The sequence below is a fragment of the Myxine glutinosa genome, chromosome 3 (genome assembly GCF_964187855.1).
Source record: "Myxine glutinosa chromosome 3, kmMyxGlut1.1, whole genome shotgun sequence".
Classification (NCBI taxonomy): Eukaryota; Metazoa; Chordata; class Myxini; order Myxiniformes; family Myxinidae; genus Myxine; species Myxine glutinosa.
In genome coordinates, this window is record NC_136263.1 from 147,787,546 (window position 1) to 147,805,093 (window position 17,548).

The 17,548-nt window shown below is 43.1% G+C and overlaps 1 protein-coding gene across 1 annotated transcript; it reads left to right on the forward strand.

Annotated features, from left to right (window-relative positions):
- Positions 1 to 604: 604 nt before the first annotated feature.
- LOC137423952 (cathepsin D-like) lies at positions 605 to 14,969 on the forward strand. Its single transcript, XM_078773530.1, has 9 exons — positions 605 to 717; positions 826 to 958; positions 1,058 to 1,181; positions 4,855 to 4,973; positions 5,663 to 5,862; positions 8,073 to 8,195; positions 8,274 to 8,415; positions 8,656 to 8,754; positions 14,391 to 14,969. Exons 1-9 carry the CDS (start codon positions 653 to 655, stop codon positions 14,550 to 14,552), a joined length of 1,167 nt encoding a protein of 388 aa, XP_078629656.1. The 5' UTR covers positions 605 to 652; the 3' UTR covers positions 14,553 to 14,969.
- The last annotated feature ends 2,579 nt before the right edge of the window (positions 14,970 to 17,548 follow it).

Here is a 17,548-nt window from a genome sequence, read left to right on the forward strand (position 1 = left end):
CACGAGCCTCGATCTTGTATACAAAAAAAGCGAAAAAAAAAAAGCAAAAAAAAAAATAAAGGAAACACGAACACCCTGAGTGTAATGAATGAAACACTAATGCCCTGAGCACAATGAATGAAACAAGAAAGCGTTGCGCGTAATGAATGAAACATGAACACCCTGGACGCAATGAATGACAGATGAACCACCTGAGCGTAATGAATGAAACTTATGAATGCAAAAACGAACGAATGAATGAAACACGAACGAACGGCCGTAATGAATGAAACACGAATGCCCTGTGTATAATGAAACCCGAGCACCCTGAGCATAGTGAATGAAACACGAACGCCTTGGGGGCAATGAAATACGCCCTGAGGGCAATGACACACGCTTTGAGCACAATGAGACACAAACGCACTGAGGGCAAATGAACCACGCGCTGAGGGCAAATGAACCACGCCCTGAGGGCAATGAACACACCTGGTGTGATGGCGAGATTGAGGAAACACCACACAAGCTATTTCAGAGACGATGATCAGGTGCGTGTGCAATTAATGATTTCGGGTCACGGCTCATATAAAAACCATACCGATGATAAAGTCGAGGCACGCCCCTTGGTTGTAGTTGTTTGTTGGATTTTGGGGGTTCGAACTTGTTCAGGGGAATCATGAAGTGCAATGTGGTTGTTGTTTTTGTGGTTGCGGTATTTATGTGTGGTGAGGGTATACTACGGTGAGTGTTCATGACGTGTGCTCCTGTATAAGTTGGTTTCGTATTGGATTATCGATTGCATTGTGGATAGTTTAGTTTGATGTCTAATTGTAGTTTTGTTTTTTACAGGATACCTTTGATCAGGAGTCGCACGGCACGGAGCCGGGCAGGTGATCTAAATCTACCTTTCGATGGTTTGCTGGCACGTCTCAATGGTAGCGCTCGGGGAACCACCATGGAAGAATTGATGAATTACCTGGATGTACGTTCATTCATACATTCATTCATTCCTCATTCTCGCAATTAAACCTCGCTACCATGGAAGATCCGAGGACTTGTTGAACCACAATTTGTTTTGCAGGTTCAGTATTTTGGTCTCATCGGCATCGGATCACCTCCACAGACCTTCAAGGTGGTCTTTGACACTGGTTCTGCCAATCTCTGGATTCCGTCGAAGCGCTGCTCCCCAAAAAACCGAGCATGCTGTGAGTGATTGTTGGTGGGGGTTTGAACCCTCTTTTTGGGGGTTCATGGTGCTTTTCATGAGTTACATTTTGTGGCTTGTGCTGTACTATTGACACGTTTGAAACTTCCATTCTCGAGCAACTTTTGATTTTAATCTTGTAATTTATGTATCTTTATTCAGGGTTTAAAATTTAACGCCAATGTTTTTCATTCGTTAATATAATTTGAGCGATGTATAAATCTTCATTACTGTACCCTCAGCAATTTAATCCTTCGATTTGGAAAGTAATTTGCTCTGTTCTTGGTGGTGAGTGGATGGGTGAATCGATTCTTCCAATTGGTGTAGATGTTTACATGGAACTTGACCTCTGAGTGTCCTCCAGCCAATAGCTTGTGTCCCAACGTGCTTAGTAAGGAGACTAATGGGCCCATCAAGCCTGCTCTTTCCAAGCATATTCAATTATTACATAAATTCTAAATTTTTAAAATTTGATTTCTCGTTGGTTTTTATACATCCACAGATGAAGTTGCCGCAGCATTGTTTTTTACATTCAGTCTGTGATAAGGTTTTGTTATCGCGATAACTTGATGGCAGGAGGGATCCAGGTCAAACTTGGAACAAGTGTGTGCAAGGTAGCTTAGATTATGGGGTCAGTTGATCTTGCAGGTAAAACATTTATTGGATTTTGATCAGATTTGATATCGATCATTAAAATGGAGCAAAAGTATGACGTATGTATATTTGTGACAGGTTTTTATTTTAAAATATTTATAAAAGGGAAATACGATGCATGAGGCGACGAAGCCATATACTACCAGACAAAAGTTATAGAACGCCTCAGTTTTTATTGAAATTTACGCAATTTAATGTCTCGATGTACACTGAAATTAAGCATAGAACAAATAAACAATTGGAGATAAAGAAATCACAATCATTTTGTTTAACAAAATTTAATTTAAAATTTTGACTCGGCAAAGTAACCACCTTTTGCAAATAACAGCCGAACGCACTCGTGGCATTCTTTCTACAATGGAAATCAAATATTGTTCGGGAAGTTCTTCCCAACACTGTTGAAGTTCCCACAAATGTGTGCAACTTGTAGGTTGCTTTGCTTTCACCCTTCTGTCCAGTTCAACCCAAACCAGCTCGATGGGGTTTAAGTCTGGAGACTGTGCTGGCCATTCCCTGATTTGAAGCCTACCGTCTTGTTCTTTTCATCGAAGGTAGTTTTGTCATATCCTGGAGGTGTGTTTAGGGTAATTATCTTGCTGTAGGATGAACCCCCTGATCAACTACGCGTATACCAGAGGGTATTGCATGGTGCTGATAAATGCTGTGGTAGCCTTTTTGGTTCAGGGAGCCAGTCACTGTGCATGTCGCCGACTCTGGGTCCAGCAAAACAGCCCCAGACCATCACGCTTCCTCCTCCATGTTTGACAGTTGGTGTCACACACTAAAGAACCATCCTTTCGCCTCCTCGACGGCGTATAAAAACCCTGTGGGATGAATCAAATATTTCAAATTTTCATCGGTCCATAAGACCTTCCAGTCTTCAGTAGTCTACTGGCGGTGCTTCATGGCCCAGGCAAGCCTCTTTTTCTTATTTTGTCATCAGCAATGGCTTTCTTACTGCCACTCGACCTGTCAAACCTGCAGCTCGAAGTCTTCTCTTCACAGTTGAAACTGAGACTTGCTTCCTTCGACCAGTCTTAAGCTGTGCTTGCAGCTGTTGTCCTCTGAGCCGCCTATCACGCAAGCTGTTGACTCACAGAAACTTGTCTTCTGATTCTGTTGTGTCTTTGGGTCTGCCAGATCTCTTCCTGTCAGTTTCCTCCAGTTTCCAATATACCACTTACTGCAGTGCAATATTGTCCAAATAATGCTTCGGAGGGTGTAATAACAGTCTGTTCCATTACTGCTTTTATAGACGGGGTTTGTAATCAGCAGAGGTTGGGATACCTGTAGAAATTGTGTGCATCAATTTTCAAGGCTTAATTTACTTGCATTGCTTCAGAACAGCTGTACGTTGTTAACCCATTACTTGTTCCCTGAAGAAGGCCTTTTTTTTCATCGAGCAGTTTACTGCTTACCTTTGTACCATTTCAGGTTATTCACTGGACATTAAACTGCATAAATTTCTATAAAAACTGGAAAAATTGAGGTGTTCTAAACTTTTGACCGGTAGTGTACGTCTACATAATCTATTTTGTACTCTTTGAACATCGGTTGCATCCTGTCTATTGCTTGTCAATGTACTGTTACAATATATACTATCATAATAGAGCAAATGTATAGTTTGTTTATACGTGACCAAACTTCTTCAAATAAAATTGACACCCAAAACGATCAACTCTTATGTTCAGACTGCTGAGACCCCTCAGACCTTTGACGACACTTTAAAGGCCCTGAGGACGCAAACACCCCAAGACCCAAAAGATTAAACATTGAGGAACCATAAGACCCAAAATATTACTCTGGAACCAAAAGACCCAAAACTGCCCAGTAGACCCTTAAATACCTTAAAGACCCAGAGGAATCAAAAGACAAAATGGTCAAAGATGCCTATCCCTCAAACTGTGTGGTGAGGTGCGCTGAGTCACCAGCTGGATGAATGAACATGATTAAATAATTATATTGATATATGTGGGGAAAATTACATGATGAGACCATGGTTGTTTGAATGAAACACGTTGTAGTTTGAAAACATGTTTTTAGATTTCAGCATCAAAGGATGTCAGGTAAAAATGTGATACTTGAGAACAGCTGATGGGATTTAAATCACACGGGCTACTAGTATGTGGGCAGAGACCATCGGTCAAGGCCAAAGAGCCGTTCAAGTTCAAACTAATTTAGCAAATTGAAGATTCCTTTGAGCTGAAACAGCCATTCTCAAACCACCTGCATCATACTTTTGTCAGGTTGTTCTTACTTTTTTGGGGTCCTCTCTTTGAGCCTCAACATTGTATAATGAAGGATGTTTTTCTATATCTATCAATCAGCCTGTGTACATGTTGAGAATTAATGGCTTGTCATGTATATTGGTTTGTAGTTACAGCTTCGGTTGAAACGCTGGTTGAGGTATGCTATTGGCCAATTGATTAAGAAATTTTTTAAATTATGTAATCGATCGAATATTTTACACCTCTCCCTCCCAATAGTCTGAGCTGCACTGCGGCAATGCTGCACTGGAGGATGTTTATTTGGCATGGGGGTAGTGTACTTTGAATGTATCTGTACTTGTTCCATAATTGGTTATCAAAATATGGTAGAATATGACCAGCATACCCACACCTGCTGCTGGGTAGCATGCTCCATGATGCAATTTACATTGATGTACCAATATTACATTGTAGTTGGGTTTGCTCCATGAAGCAAAACTACCACTGAAAATGAGTAGTATTGAATTGTTAAATGGTTCACTCGATTCTAAAGCACTCCAGCAAGGTGGAGGTTTGCTGTGTAGCTGTAGAATAATTTGTCATGCCTTCACTGCAGTATCATTCTTTCCAACTTCATATTTTTAGTTTGAGCAGAAGATTTTTCATTTTCAACAGCAGACTAAATCTTGGAAGTTAAAACAAATCCATGCCAAAGTTGTAACTGCATTGGACAGTGTGTTGTCCAAGAAATGGTACCTGTGCATGCTTAACCAATGTTACCTACCTGGTGTGCTTTTTAAAATTTTTTTGCAGCAACACACAAGAGGTATGACTCTTCAAAGTCTCGCACTTACACTCAGGATGGCAGACCCTTTGAGATCCATTATGGCACTGGCAGTCTTCAGGGCTTTATGAGCAAGGACATTGTTACGGTATGTGGAGGGGATGGGGATAGGAATAGGGATAGGTATGGGTATTGTGGTTGGGGATGGCCTCGTCCACATGGTGAGAATATTTATCAGATATCCCACAAGTTGAGTTCAACCTTCAGCAAATGTTGCATACCTAGTGGCAATGTTTTATTTGGATTGTCGTGATCATAGCCACAAGTATTCCCATGGGGGGGATCGCTTGAGTTTTTGGCCGCACTCTTGAACCGGCTGCAGTTGGCAAGTTTTACTTCAGGGTGCTGGTGATGACTTGCTTGCTCCAATGCAGTGGGGTATTTTGTTTACCTTGCGCTAATAGATGGGCCATCCAATTTGAGGGACGAGACTGCAATGTCTTGCACTTAAATCTTTGGCAGATTGGAGTTCAATGTGCCATGTGCACCATTCTTCGCCAAGGATTTTGATTGGAAGCTCATGGAAAATGGCCATGTCAGATTGCCATGGGATAGTTGGCAAAAAAAACAGCAGGCCCAGTAAGGCACTTCAGGGAGAACTCTGATGCTAATACATTGCAGTTGATTATATACACCTGGCATCTTGGGGCAGGCATTGTCTATATAAAACTGCGCTCACCCGTATTGTGATTTTTTAAAAAAAAATTTGCCCATATTGTCTGCATTGATGGATCCTGATTTCTCACGTGATATGCATGACAATCTTTCTCGCTGTAGATCGGGAATCTTAGTGTGGTTGGACAGAGGTTTGGTGAAGCTGTACAGCAACCTGGGATAACCTTCCTGCTGGCTCATTTTGATGGGATTGCAGGGCTCGGTTTCCCATCTCTTGCTGTGGCAGGTGCCACACCACTTTTTGACAACATGATGGCACAGGGTTTGCTTCCACGTCCTGTATTCTCTTTCTACCTGAACAGGTGTGTGAAGTGCAGGCTGGAATTTCACTTGTTTGATTGTTGCTAATTGTTTCAATGGTTGTAGATTTATCATACTTTCAACCTGTTTGTCTTGTGGAAGTGGTTGGGCCTAAATAACATAGTTGTGACATGTGCACTTTGGTATAATGGTATAGTGTGTTCATGTTAAAGTGCAGCTATTCAAGTGTTCCTTTGCTGTCCCGTCTAGAATGAGCTGCCTTTAGTTTCTGCAGGTGATTATGGTGACGAGCACCTGTTGTTACCATGGCAACACTGGGGAACTTGGCAACTTCCCCTGCCCCAATTCATCGAGGATATCTGACGATGCTTTGGCTTTTGACTGGCAATCCATAGGCGATTCCATCTTGGGATCAATCGTACTAAAATGTGCAATTTGGTGTCGGTCTGTTTTTTGGTTTTTTTTGTTTTGTTTTTATCGCGATACATTCCGTCGTTACTTATCCAATCTCTTTCAAACTTGACAGGATGACTGAGGGATGCACAATGAGGTTGTAGCACATTCATTGCCCCCCTCACCAAGGGGGGTTTCTCTCCCGAGCGGGTTTTCCCTGCCATTGCGGTCAATGGGGTTGCGTGTTGCGGTGTATCCATGTTAAGTTATCTTTATCATGGCGTTTTAATAACATTAACGATAATAGCATAATATTCATGTTATTACAAAACATAACACCATTAATATCCGACCTCCCCAAGGGGTTTTTCCTCCTTGAACAAACGTCGAGTGAACGTTTATAAATAGTTTATCATGGCGTTTTTGTGGGAGCAACGGCCTCTACCCGAAGTAAAAAATATTATAAACCACAAACACGTATGATTAGCTTTTTAAACAGTCGCTAAAGCTGTCTAACAATAAATGAAGAAATTGAGGAATCCTGAAATCCGTGAGGTAATTTTACTTTCAGAACTGAGCAAAGATCTGCTGTACTCTATATACCCCACAAGTGTTGGGTTAACATGACCCTTCCTGCAGCTACTGTGGTGACCTTTTGAAACTCTCTCCTGCTGTTTGACACGAAACAAACGGAGGAAGCCCGGGTTGCGCTCATTTGCCAAGTTGCTAGCGAGCGCTTGCCAAGCCAGCCGTTCATTAAGGGTTTTGAATGGAGTGCTTGCTCGAATGCTTAAACCACTTGGTGACCTCTCCACAATAAACTTGGTAAATGAACACACACCCAATGTTCGTGAGATCTGACCATAGATCGACTTTAATCTATATACCCCAAAGAGGAATGACTTCCTGCCACTGCCATAGTGTGTGCACTAGTAAAAGGAAATAAGCTATTCAGTGCCTTGCTCATACAGCCTAATTAACTGTAGACAATTAATTTAGAAGCAGGACCCTCAATTCCCCTCCCACCCGATACCCAACTGTCTTGTGCACTCATTTCTACACCCTGACTATTAACTTTCCTTTTCATCAAATCTCGCTTCCCATTTCCACAATGCCATAAATTGGGTAACCTTACCATGAATAACCAGTAACTTCTGTTACACCAATAAACTACATGGTGGTGACAGGTCCTAAGATAAAGTCAATATCAACCACCAAGGCCAGTTTGGGTCAAAATCTGTCTTTAATTCAGCCATTCTCCCAAACAATCTGCTGCATAGTCTTTGGACTAATGTACTTTATATACCAGCTTCTAATCTACAGGGAAGTTTCAAAAAAAATAAAAAAATTGCTAACACTGGCCAATAAAAATGGACTTTATTTTGACATCAGCAGTTGGATTTCAATTAAGGAAGCTGGTATTTATACTCGAGATTTGAACATTTGTGACCATATTTGAGAGAAACAGGTTGAGATGGTTTGGTCATTTGTTGAGGAAGGATGAAAGTGACTGGTTGAGAAGAGCGATGAAAATGAATGGAGAAGGAAGTAGAGGACGGGGAAGACAAAGACTTTGCTTAATGTGGTGGAAGAAGAAATGTGGGCAAGGGGGTTAACAAGGGGAGATGCAGGAAATGGCGTTAAATGCAGAAGATTGTCATGGGGCCCGCAAGTCTAACCCCCGCTCTCGCAGGGAAAATGGCCTTAAAATGCATGTTGTTGTTGTTGACCATATCGAAAAATACCAACTTGACAACTAAGACACTTTTGATAATATTCAGCAGTTTGTAATTGTTTGCTTGAAAAACTCGAGATGAAACTACATGTTTATTTCCACTGTTTGTTCTCCATCCCCCAGAGACCCGAACATTCTGCCAGGAGGTGAACTGATATTTGGTGGGTCAGATTCCAAGCATTACAAAGGAAACTTTCACTACGTGAAGCTCACAAAAAAGGATTATTGGCAAATCCATATGGAAGGGTGAGATTTTATTTGTATGTTGTGTATTGTGGTGTTGTGCTATCTTGTCCAATGTGCTCATGGACTTTGTTTGCGCAGCCTCACAGTGGGCCCAATGATGCTGTGCCGCAGTGGCTGTGAAGCTATTGTAGATACTGGTACGTCTCTGATCACCGGCCCATCAAAGGACATTGCAATGCTGCAAATTGCGCTTGGGGCTGTTGCTTCACCACATGGTCAGGTTGGTGTGATTGTTTTTATCTACAGATTGTGGCATTTGATTCCATGAAGCTTTTGTTGGGTTAGTGTATTTGATCAGTCAGTCATAATGATTGCTGCTGCTGGTATAAAACAATAGGTCATCCTTCCCTGAGCCCCTGCTCGAGGATTTCATTGTTGGAGTTTTGCACCTTTGGCAAAGATTGAAAAGGAAAGTGCCTTTTTTTTCCTTTTGTTTTTCCTTCTTTCTTTTTCTTTGCAGTTTTACATTGACTGCAATGCTGTCACATCGCTCCCAGTTGTCACGTTCCTGTTTGGTGGAAAGGGCTACACCTTGACAGGAGAGCAATATGTAACAAAGGTAAGACATGGGTCACTTTGCTTTCAACCACTATTTTTGCAGAGGTTCAAAAACAAATTGTTAAAGATGAAATTGTAAAACTGAATTTATAGTCAGGTTCACTATTTTTTCGTTCAAAATCATGGTAGATTAGCAAACATACATTTTTGGAAACGTTATTACATGGAAAATCTGAAAATCAATGTTTACATTTGCCAATTCCGACCGATTCGACCAATCGACCAATTCCATTCGACCATTCGACCAATCGCTTCGATCGACCATTCGACCAATTCGATCGATTCGATTCGATCGACCATTCGACCAATTCGATTTGCCAATCAATTTGACCGACCTTTGCTTGTGTGGAACGGACTGTGAAAACGATGCGGACTATATTGTCGGATACGACACACAGGACAGTGATGACGAACTCTAAATGGCATATTCTGTAATCGTGTATGTTTGATGCCATTGACTGCCTGTGTATATTTTGTCATTGACTGCCTGTGTAGATGTGAAGTTATACTGACTGCATGTGTATATATGATTTTGCTGACTGCCTGTGTATGTTTGGTGATATGAATTATTGTGACACATTTTGATGTTATTAACTGCCTGTACAAAATGATAACATGTATTTGATTATGCAACTTATCACGAATATAAAGACAGTATTTTGCAATTCAAAACCTTTGATTCGTCTTACCATTCCCCATAGCACTAATTTGATACTTCCATTGGATTCCTTGTCCCTGAAAATATAGGTTTAGTATATTTTAAAGTTTTTAGGGGTAATTAGAGGCAGAAATAGAACAATATGTATTTTACAGTGGCCATTTTGAAAATCCAAAATGGCCGCCATACAGGTATCTCTCCAAATGTAAACATTGATTTTTAGTTTCCTTATGCTATAACCTTTCCAAAAATGTATAGGTTTGCTAATCTACCATGATTTTGAACGAAATATAATTTATTGACATAGTGAACCTGACTTATAGCCCAGCAGATATGTGAAAAAATTGTGCTTTTAGTGATACAAGCATGAAATTTTGAACACTGATAGAGCATACTACTAGGAAGATTTTTGGATATAGGGGCATTCAAATCTTTTCCTAGGGACAAAATGGCGGCCATTTTAAAAATGGCCGTTTACGGATAATAAGATACACAGTACCGATGTCTATAAAACTAGATTTACTTATTGCTCAAGCACACCTATGATGTTTTTTTCACGTAAACAGGTTGTAAGATCATAATTAAATGTCAACAAACTCACATAACATTTATTTGGTCCTTATTCTTTACAAAAATAATTATTTTTGAGCTATTTTGAGCAAACTCCAGAAACAATGGAAATGAAGTGAAAATGTCACATTAACGCTGTGGAAGTGACTTTCACTATAAAACAGTCTACAAAACAGTCTTCCACATGTTTGTGTATATGTAACAGGTGTGTTATTCCTCCTGTATACTATCGTGTGCACTCCCCTGCACAGTGACACAGAGCTGAGCACTGGAGTGCGGCCTTAACACACTTGCACTGTTTCCTGCAACCCTTCTTGCATCCACATCTAATCAATTGTCGGCATGCCTCAGTTGCCTCTGTGAGGGTTGTCCAATATATCCCCCAGCCGTTATTACTCTGTTTCCAACCCCATTCACTTGGCGATGGGAGCTCAGGTGCGCAAATCATCATCTGGCCCCAACAAAAGCCGGCTTGGTAGGCAGCTCTCTTGATGTGTTGTCTGAGGGCTTCTTGCGTTGGTGGGATAGCCTCTATTGATCTACCAGTCTGGGTGAAGAGATGCTTGCGGGCATCGTTAACATGTTCCTGGCTGCTTGTTCGATCGTAGAGCAGAACAACAAAACGCTCCAGTGGATCCATGTTGTCATTTGCAGTTGAAATGGTTGGTGTGGCAGCCAGTGCGCAGAAAGCTGAGGTGACCTCATCATAGGCTTTCCATGTTTCCCATGCTGTTTTCTTCCCCCTTCCGCCGAAGCAGGACACGGTGTCACACCCAGTGAAGGCGTGGAAGAATGGCAACCCTCGGCACTTGTTTGGTCCCAGTGCCACAGCCATCTCGTGAGCTGCCAAGTGCCTGAAATTCTTCCCTGTGCCAAAAGCAACCCAGAGTTCATCGATGTCAAGATATCCAGTTGCTGCCACTGCAAGGATCAAAACATCTGTGTCCACTGTGCGGATTGACACCTTGGTATAGCCCTGTCTGACTGCATCTTGGACATGGAGTAGTATCCTTGTATCTGCCTCCTCGTGACTACACGGGGAAAGACCAGTAACATCTCGTGGCTGTGTACAAAAAACTTCTTTGTGGTTTGTGGTGACGATTTGCTTGTCAGTCTCAATGTTTGCTATCCTCGTTGCTAGAAAGTCAAACAACTCCACCTTGTTCTCGTCTATGCGAAGGAAGGCCTGCCAGTTTCGAGGGATGGAACTAGATGGCTCAACTCGTCTCCTGGTGCCTTTACCCCTCGTCTTCCTGGTGTCGGCTTTCAAACTGTCTGGGAAATATTCATCCCAGATAATATCAACCCTGCTCTTATTTTGTATCTGAGATGTGATGTATGGCAAGAATACTAGTGATGCATACTCAGAGAAGGTCTTCGCATTACGAGGTGCCAGCATGTTCACGAAGGCTGCTCCATCCAGGATCATGACTTCAACAGGGGGGCTTACATCATCATTTTCCCGTGAGGTGATCAGATCTTCTAAGCACCCAACCAGATCAGACTTGGTTCCAAGCCGGATTTTGCCCATTTGTGACAATGCAGGGGGACAAGCTTGGTTTTCATGTGCAAAGAATTCATCAAGATCTCCATTCCGTGTCTGGGATGCAATAAACAGCCTGGAGAACAGAACGCAGTCATTCTTCAGAGATACCACCTTCAACTCTGTTCTTGACTTCTCTCTGACTGGGGGTCGGCTGAAGAGAGGGAGATTGTTTCTTTTTATTGGGTCAGTGATAGGCTTTGTATGATGTACAAGCCTCTCGTTCACATATGTGTCATACTGTTCTTTTCCCAGCTTCTCGATCTGGTAAAGGGTGTTGATGACTGCTGGGTCTGCCAGGTCTCTGCTGTCTAGCACCAAGAGATCTTTGCTCTCGTCACAGAATGGGTTCCCCATCTCTCCTATGACACGGGTGAGTGCTCTCACATCTCGAGCAAAGGCTACCTGCATGTGCTTTGTCTGTTCATGGTGTTTTAGTTCAGTTTTCCTAATTCTTTTGAACTCCACGGCTATCGCTATTTGGGTGCTGGAAAAGTGAAATGCCAGTGCCATGGAAGGAGTCGTGGGCACTTGTTGAACTGGGGTTATGATCAATGTTATCTACTGCCCCAGTTGTGAAGAGGTCACTTTTTAGCTCAGGGGGGCAAACTGTACCCTCATTTTGGAAGAAACGGCAGATTCTGTTCCCCAAGTCCGTGGAGATGCTAAGCACCCTGTCATAGGAGATCGAGAGACCCAGGTTGAACATAGTATCAACCAGGTCTCTTTTTCGAGTCTTTGTGTGGATAAGGGTGCCCAGGTACACAGGCAGGGGAGTCTCCCGATTGTGACTGTGCCTCGTGGACGTGGTAGTACTGCTACTCTGTCTGCGGCGTGAGTAACTGTTGAACATAAGGAGTTGTGAGATTGTGAGAGTAGGTGTTGATACCGACGAGTGGCTTGACTGCTCTTGGATGTTAGGACCATTCAAGATCATAGAAACTAGTGATACAAGCGAATTAGGTACCGAATGTTCTTGGCAGTGGGCTTCAAATGAACCACTAAATGTTGAGTTCATTTTCAACATGTCTCTACGAACTATATTTGCGGCTCTCGCAAGACAAACTCCATCACTGTCAGTGTCGTGATCACATGCCTTCTGAAGGGCTGAGCCAACATCCTGGTTGAAAGCAAGCAGAATATCTCGACTGGACATGTGCTCCTCTAGGTCTGGAAAATATGTCATGATTCGATCTTTGTTTGGTGGAGTGGACACGCCTGGTCAAGACTGTTCCAAGCTGTTCCAGCCTGGTGGTGTATAGTCTTGCTAGGTCTACCAGCTTGAACACTGGTGTCACAAGAGCATCTGTGCGGGCATCATCGATGTAGGACACTAGCTCTCCAAGTGCTATACCGTGATTGATATCATCTTGTTCATTCAGTGTTGTGCTTGTGGCCCTTGCTTTGTTATAAAGTGACACCAGACACTTCACGTGGTACTGTGCATCTTGTGCTATAAGGTCACCTGCACTCAGTTTAGCAAGAAGTGCCTGATCTCCTAGTTTCAGGGCAGCTGTCCTGACATGTTTATCGAGGTCGAAGGTGGAAGCTTTTCGCAGAGAATTAGTACCCGCTGGTTTGTCACAAAATAAACACTTTTCAGGCTGTGGCTGTGTGTGGTCTACATGTACTCTGTGACGGGTGTACTTTCTTGAGACACTTGCGGTTTCTTCACTAGACGTTTCTCTTTTTTGTGCCCGATGCAGTTCAGTTTTGTTGTATTTCAGTCTGCATGAATCATGCCACTTAGCCTTGTGGCTCTGGAAGGTTGACTGGATACCTTCATCGTCCAGGCGGGACAGTTCTAGAGATTTTGGCAGGCAGCCCATCTGGCTGAAGGTGAGGAGATAATCTGCAAGAGTTTGGTATCCGGACCCTGTGGTTCGCTTGGAATCAGCTGGACAGGCAAGGGCCTCATCGGTGACCTCCTGACATAACACACACTTCTCCCAATCTGTCAGATAAGGCATGTTTGTTCCAGATGTACTAGGGCTTTGGGGGTCTAATAGCTTGAAATTTTTGTTGGCCATTGTCAATTAAGCATTATCCACCACCACCATCCAATCAATATACAAATTGGGAACCAAATCTAGGTAGCTACTACAGTCAATGAGCGAAGGTGCAGTGCAGTCGAGTTATCATCTGAAAAAGAAATACATACATTATTATCATAAATATAGTAATACGCTTTCGTAACTTTTCACTAGCCTTGCATTGTTCCTTATAGTCACCTAGTCTATGATAGGAAAGTTCATAAAGCTACATCAAAGTTGTTCATATAAAGGTATTGAACCAAAATTACACCCAGGAGAAATCAGATAGTCATGCAAAGTTAAATAATTAAACCGCTAGACCAGTCCTGTCTATTGCAATGGTAAACCATTTGTTCTGCCCCTTATAGGCCACCGTAGATTCCAATTTTGAACCCAGTATGAAGGTATTGCATAGCATGTACATGACAATTTATAATATGCTCATTACATTGTGTTTCAATAGCAGCACAAATGACAAGTCTGAAATAATAGGTAAATATGTCCTTCTTAGCCGCCATTTTGTAAAATGGCCGCCATTTTGGGCCAAGGAGAAATCTGGAATGCCCCTACATCCAAATTTCACTGTAAGGGTATGCCCTAACTGTGTGCCAAGTTTCATGCTTGTATCATCAAAGGCACAATTCTACCACAATTCTTCACATATCTGCCGGACTATTAAGACAAGTACCTTTCTAAACCTTTACTTAAAAAATTTTTTTTTTTCTGAAGCCGTCTTGTAAAAGCATACCTGTAAATATAATTATGGTTTCATGACCAAACTATCCATATCTTTACCTGTACATGCTTTGAGACGAATTGAATGTTTCTTTCAGGACGTGACCTTTTATGGAACCACCTGCCTTTTGGGCTTTATGGCTGTTGATGTTCCTCCACCTGTGGGCCCATTGTGGATTTTGGGTGATGTGTTCATTGGCCATTATTACACTGAATTTGACCGTGGACAAGACCGGGTGGGCTTTGCGATGGCCTTGTGATCATGCACTTTTGTACATTTGAGCGTTTAATCAAAATATAAGTTTTTGGCGTGGACTTTCTCTTGTGGTTGTTTTAATATTCCAGAATTTAAACTTGCTTCTAAAATATGAATTCACGATTTTCTGTAATGTCCATAAAAGTGGTTTTGTCGAGAAAAGTATATTCGGTGCAATGATAAATTGGACCATTAGTTGATAATCTCAACATAACCTGGAGTTGAGGGAATTTAACATATATTTTCCTCATTTGGTCCCTAATCTGGCAATAGGTCAATTTGTTTACTCGATGTCAGAAGTTGTCCTGTTCTTGAACTATGGCAATTGGAAAAATTAGTCCTGATCACTTATTCTTATTTTTTTCACAATCTTTCCATTCTAATTTAGCTTTCACAAGTAATACACGACTTTACAAGTGAATGGATCTATTTTTTTTTTTTTTTTTTTATAAATATTAACCCCCACCCCCCCCCCCCCTCCCTCTCCCCCTCACTCAGTCATCAGTGGGGGCAGGTAATAGTGCAAAGCTATTCAGGGAGAGCAAACGGTCTCCATGCCAAGTTTAATAATAATAATTCATTTATTTTGTATAGCGCTTTTCCAGAAGCCCAAAGGTGCTTTGACAGAGTGGAAAACATAATGCATAACAATACATGAAAACAACAATTGCAAAAGGACAAGAATCAATAGGGAAATATTTAAAGCAAAAGGAGGGAGAATGTGAAGAGATAGTCAGGGGTTAAATGCTGTGGGTTGAATGTTGAATGCAGTGTTGAACAGGTGGGTCTTTCGTGATGTTTTGAATGTGGTGATTGAGGAGGAGTCTCTGATGGTGTGAAGTAGTGAGTTCCAGAGGGTGGGAGCAGCGATGGAGAAGGCCCTGTCCCCCCATGATCTGAATTTGGTCCGGATGGAGGGGGTCATGAGGTTGGTACCAGCAGAGCGGAGGTTGCGGGTGGGAGTCTGGAGAGGAGGTCAGCCAGGTCGGATGGGGCCAGGTTATGGAGGGCTTTGTATGTCAAGAGGATTTTGTACTGGATTCTCTGGGGGATGGGGAGCCAGTGAAGCTTGTAAAGGACGGGGGTGATGTGGTCACGGGTCCGGGAATGGGTGAGTAGACGGGCAGCGGAGTTCTGAATGTATTGGAGTTTATTGGTGATTTTTGAGGGTGAACCATAGAGGAGGCTATTGCAGTAGTCCCTACGGGAGGTGATGAAGGCATGGATGAGGGTTTCTGCAGCCGTGGAGGAGAGGGATGAGCGGAGACGGGCAATGTTTTTCAGGTGAAAGAAGGCTGACTTTGGTATTTGTCGAAGGAAAGGGTTTGGTCAAAGATGACGCCAAGATTCCGGATGTGAGGGGAGGTGGATACTGGGATACCGTCGATGTTGAGGGCAAAGTTATGGGTTGATTTTGTGAGCATTTTTGGGCCAATGATGATTATTTCAGATTTATCACAGTTGAGCTTGAGGAAGTTGATTTGAAGCCAGGATTTTATTTCAGTGATGCAGTTTGTCAGGATAGAGTGGGTGTCGGTGGAGACGGACTTGGTGGAGATGAAAAGCTGGATGTCATCGGCGAAGCAGTGGAATTGGAGACCATGACGGCGGATTAAGTGACCGAGGGGGGACAGGTAAAGGATGAAGAGGAGGGGGCCAAGAACTGAACCTTGGGGGACACCTTGGGGGAGGGGAGCAGTGGGGGATTTGCAGTTATTGATGGAGATGAACTGGCGTCTGTCAGAGAGGTATGATTTAATCCAAGAGAAGGCAGTGCCGGTAACGTTAAAGGTAGATTCAAGTCGGGTGAGGAGGATGGTGTGATCGATGGTGTCAAAGGCAGCGCTGAGGTCGAGGAGGACGAGAATGTTGAGGTTGCCAGCGTCAGAGGAGAGGAGAAGGTTGTTGGTGATTTTGAGGAGAGCAGTTTCAGTACTGTGGTTGGAGCGGAATCCGGATTGGAATGTTTCATACAGGTTATTGGCAGAGAGATGATGTTTGAGTTGAGTGGCTACAGCGCGTTCCAAAACTTTTGACAGAAAGGGTAGGTTGGAGATGGGTCTAAAGTTGTTTAGGGTGTCAGGGTTTAGACCAGGTTTTTTTAGAATGGGGATAACAGCAGCAATTTTGAGGGAAGGTGGGACGATGCCTGTAGACAGGGAGGAGTTTATTGTTGCAATGATAAGTGGAGAGAGAGCAGGGAGGGAGGCCTTGACAAAGCTGGAGGGGATGGGGTCAAGAGTGCAGGTGGCAGTTTTCATTCCTATGAGGAGTTCAGAGGTCAGTTGGGGAGAACCGAGACAGGGGATGGCAGGACAAGGGGGGGGGGGCAGGTGGTTGGAGGGGGAACGGGTGCAGCGGTGGTCAAGCTGTTGTAGATGTCAATTTTGCGTTGGAAGAAAGAGGAAGGAGATGCAGTTGTCTACTGTGAATGACTGGGTGGTGGTGTTCAGGGGGCGGAGGAGTTTGTTTATTGTCGAGAAGAGTGCTTTTGGGTTTCCGGAGCCAGAGTGGATAATTTGAGAGTAGTAAGCGGGGGCGGGAGAGGGCATCTTTGTAGTGTTGTAGGTGGTCCTTGTAGGCTTGGGAGTGAACTGTGAGACCCGTTTTATTGCGGAGTCTTTCAAGTTGGCGAGCACGAGTTTTCATCAGGCGGAGTTCAGGGGTAAACCAGGGAGCAGAATGGGTGAAAAACTGTTTTGGTTTTTACAGGTGCAAGCTGGTCAAGGCAGGAGGAGAGAGTGTGGTTGTAGTAGTCGGTGAGGTCGGAAGGGGTGTGGAGGTCAATGAAGGGAGAAGTGGACATTTTTTCAGAGAGGGTGGATGAGAATGAGGTAGGTGAAAGAGCGTTTAGCTTACGGAAGTTGATAGTGCGATAATGCCTTGCTGTTGGGGCGGGGATCAGAGTGATGGCTAAGTGGTCAGAGGGTGAGGTCGGAGCCAGAGAGATGGTGCAAATTTAATCCAGTGGAGCAGACAAGGTCCAAAATGTGACCACGG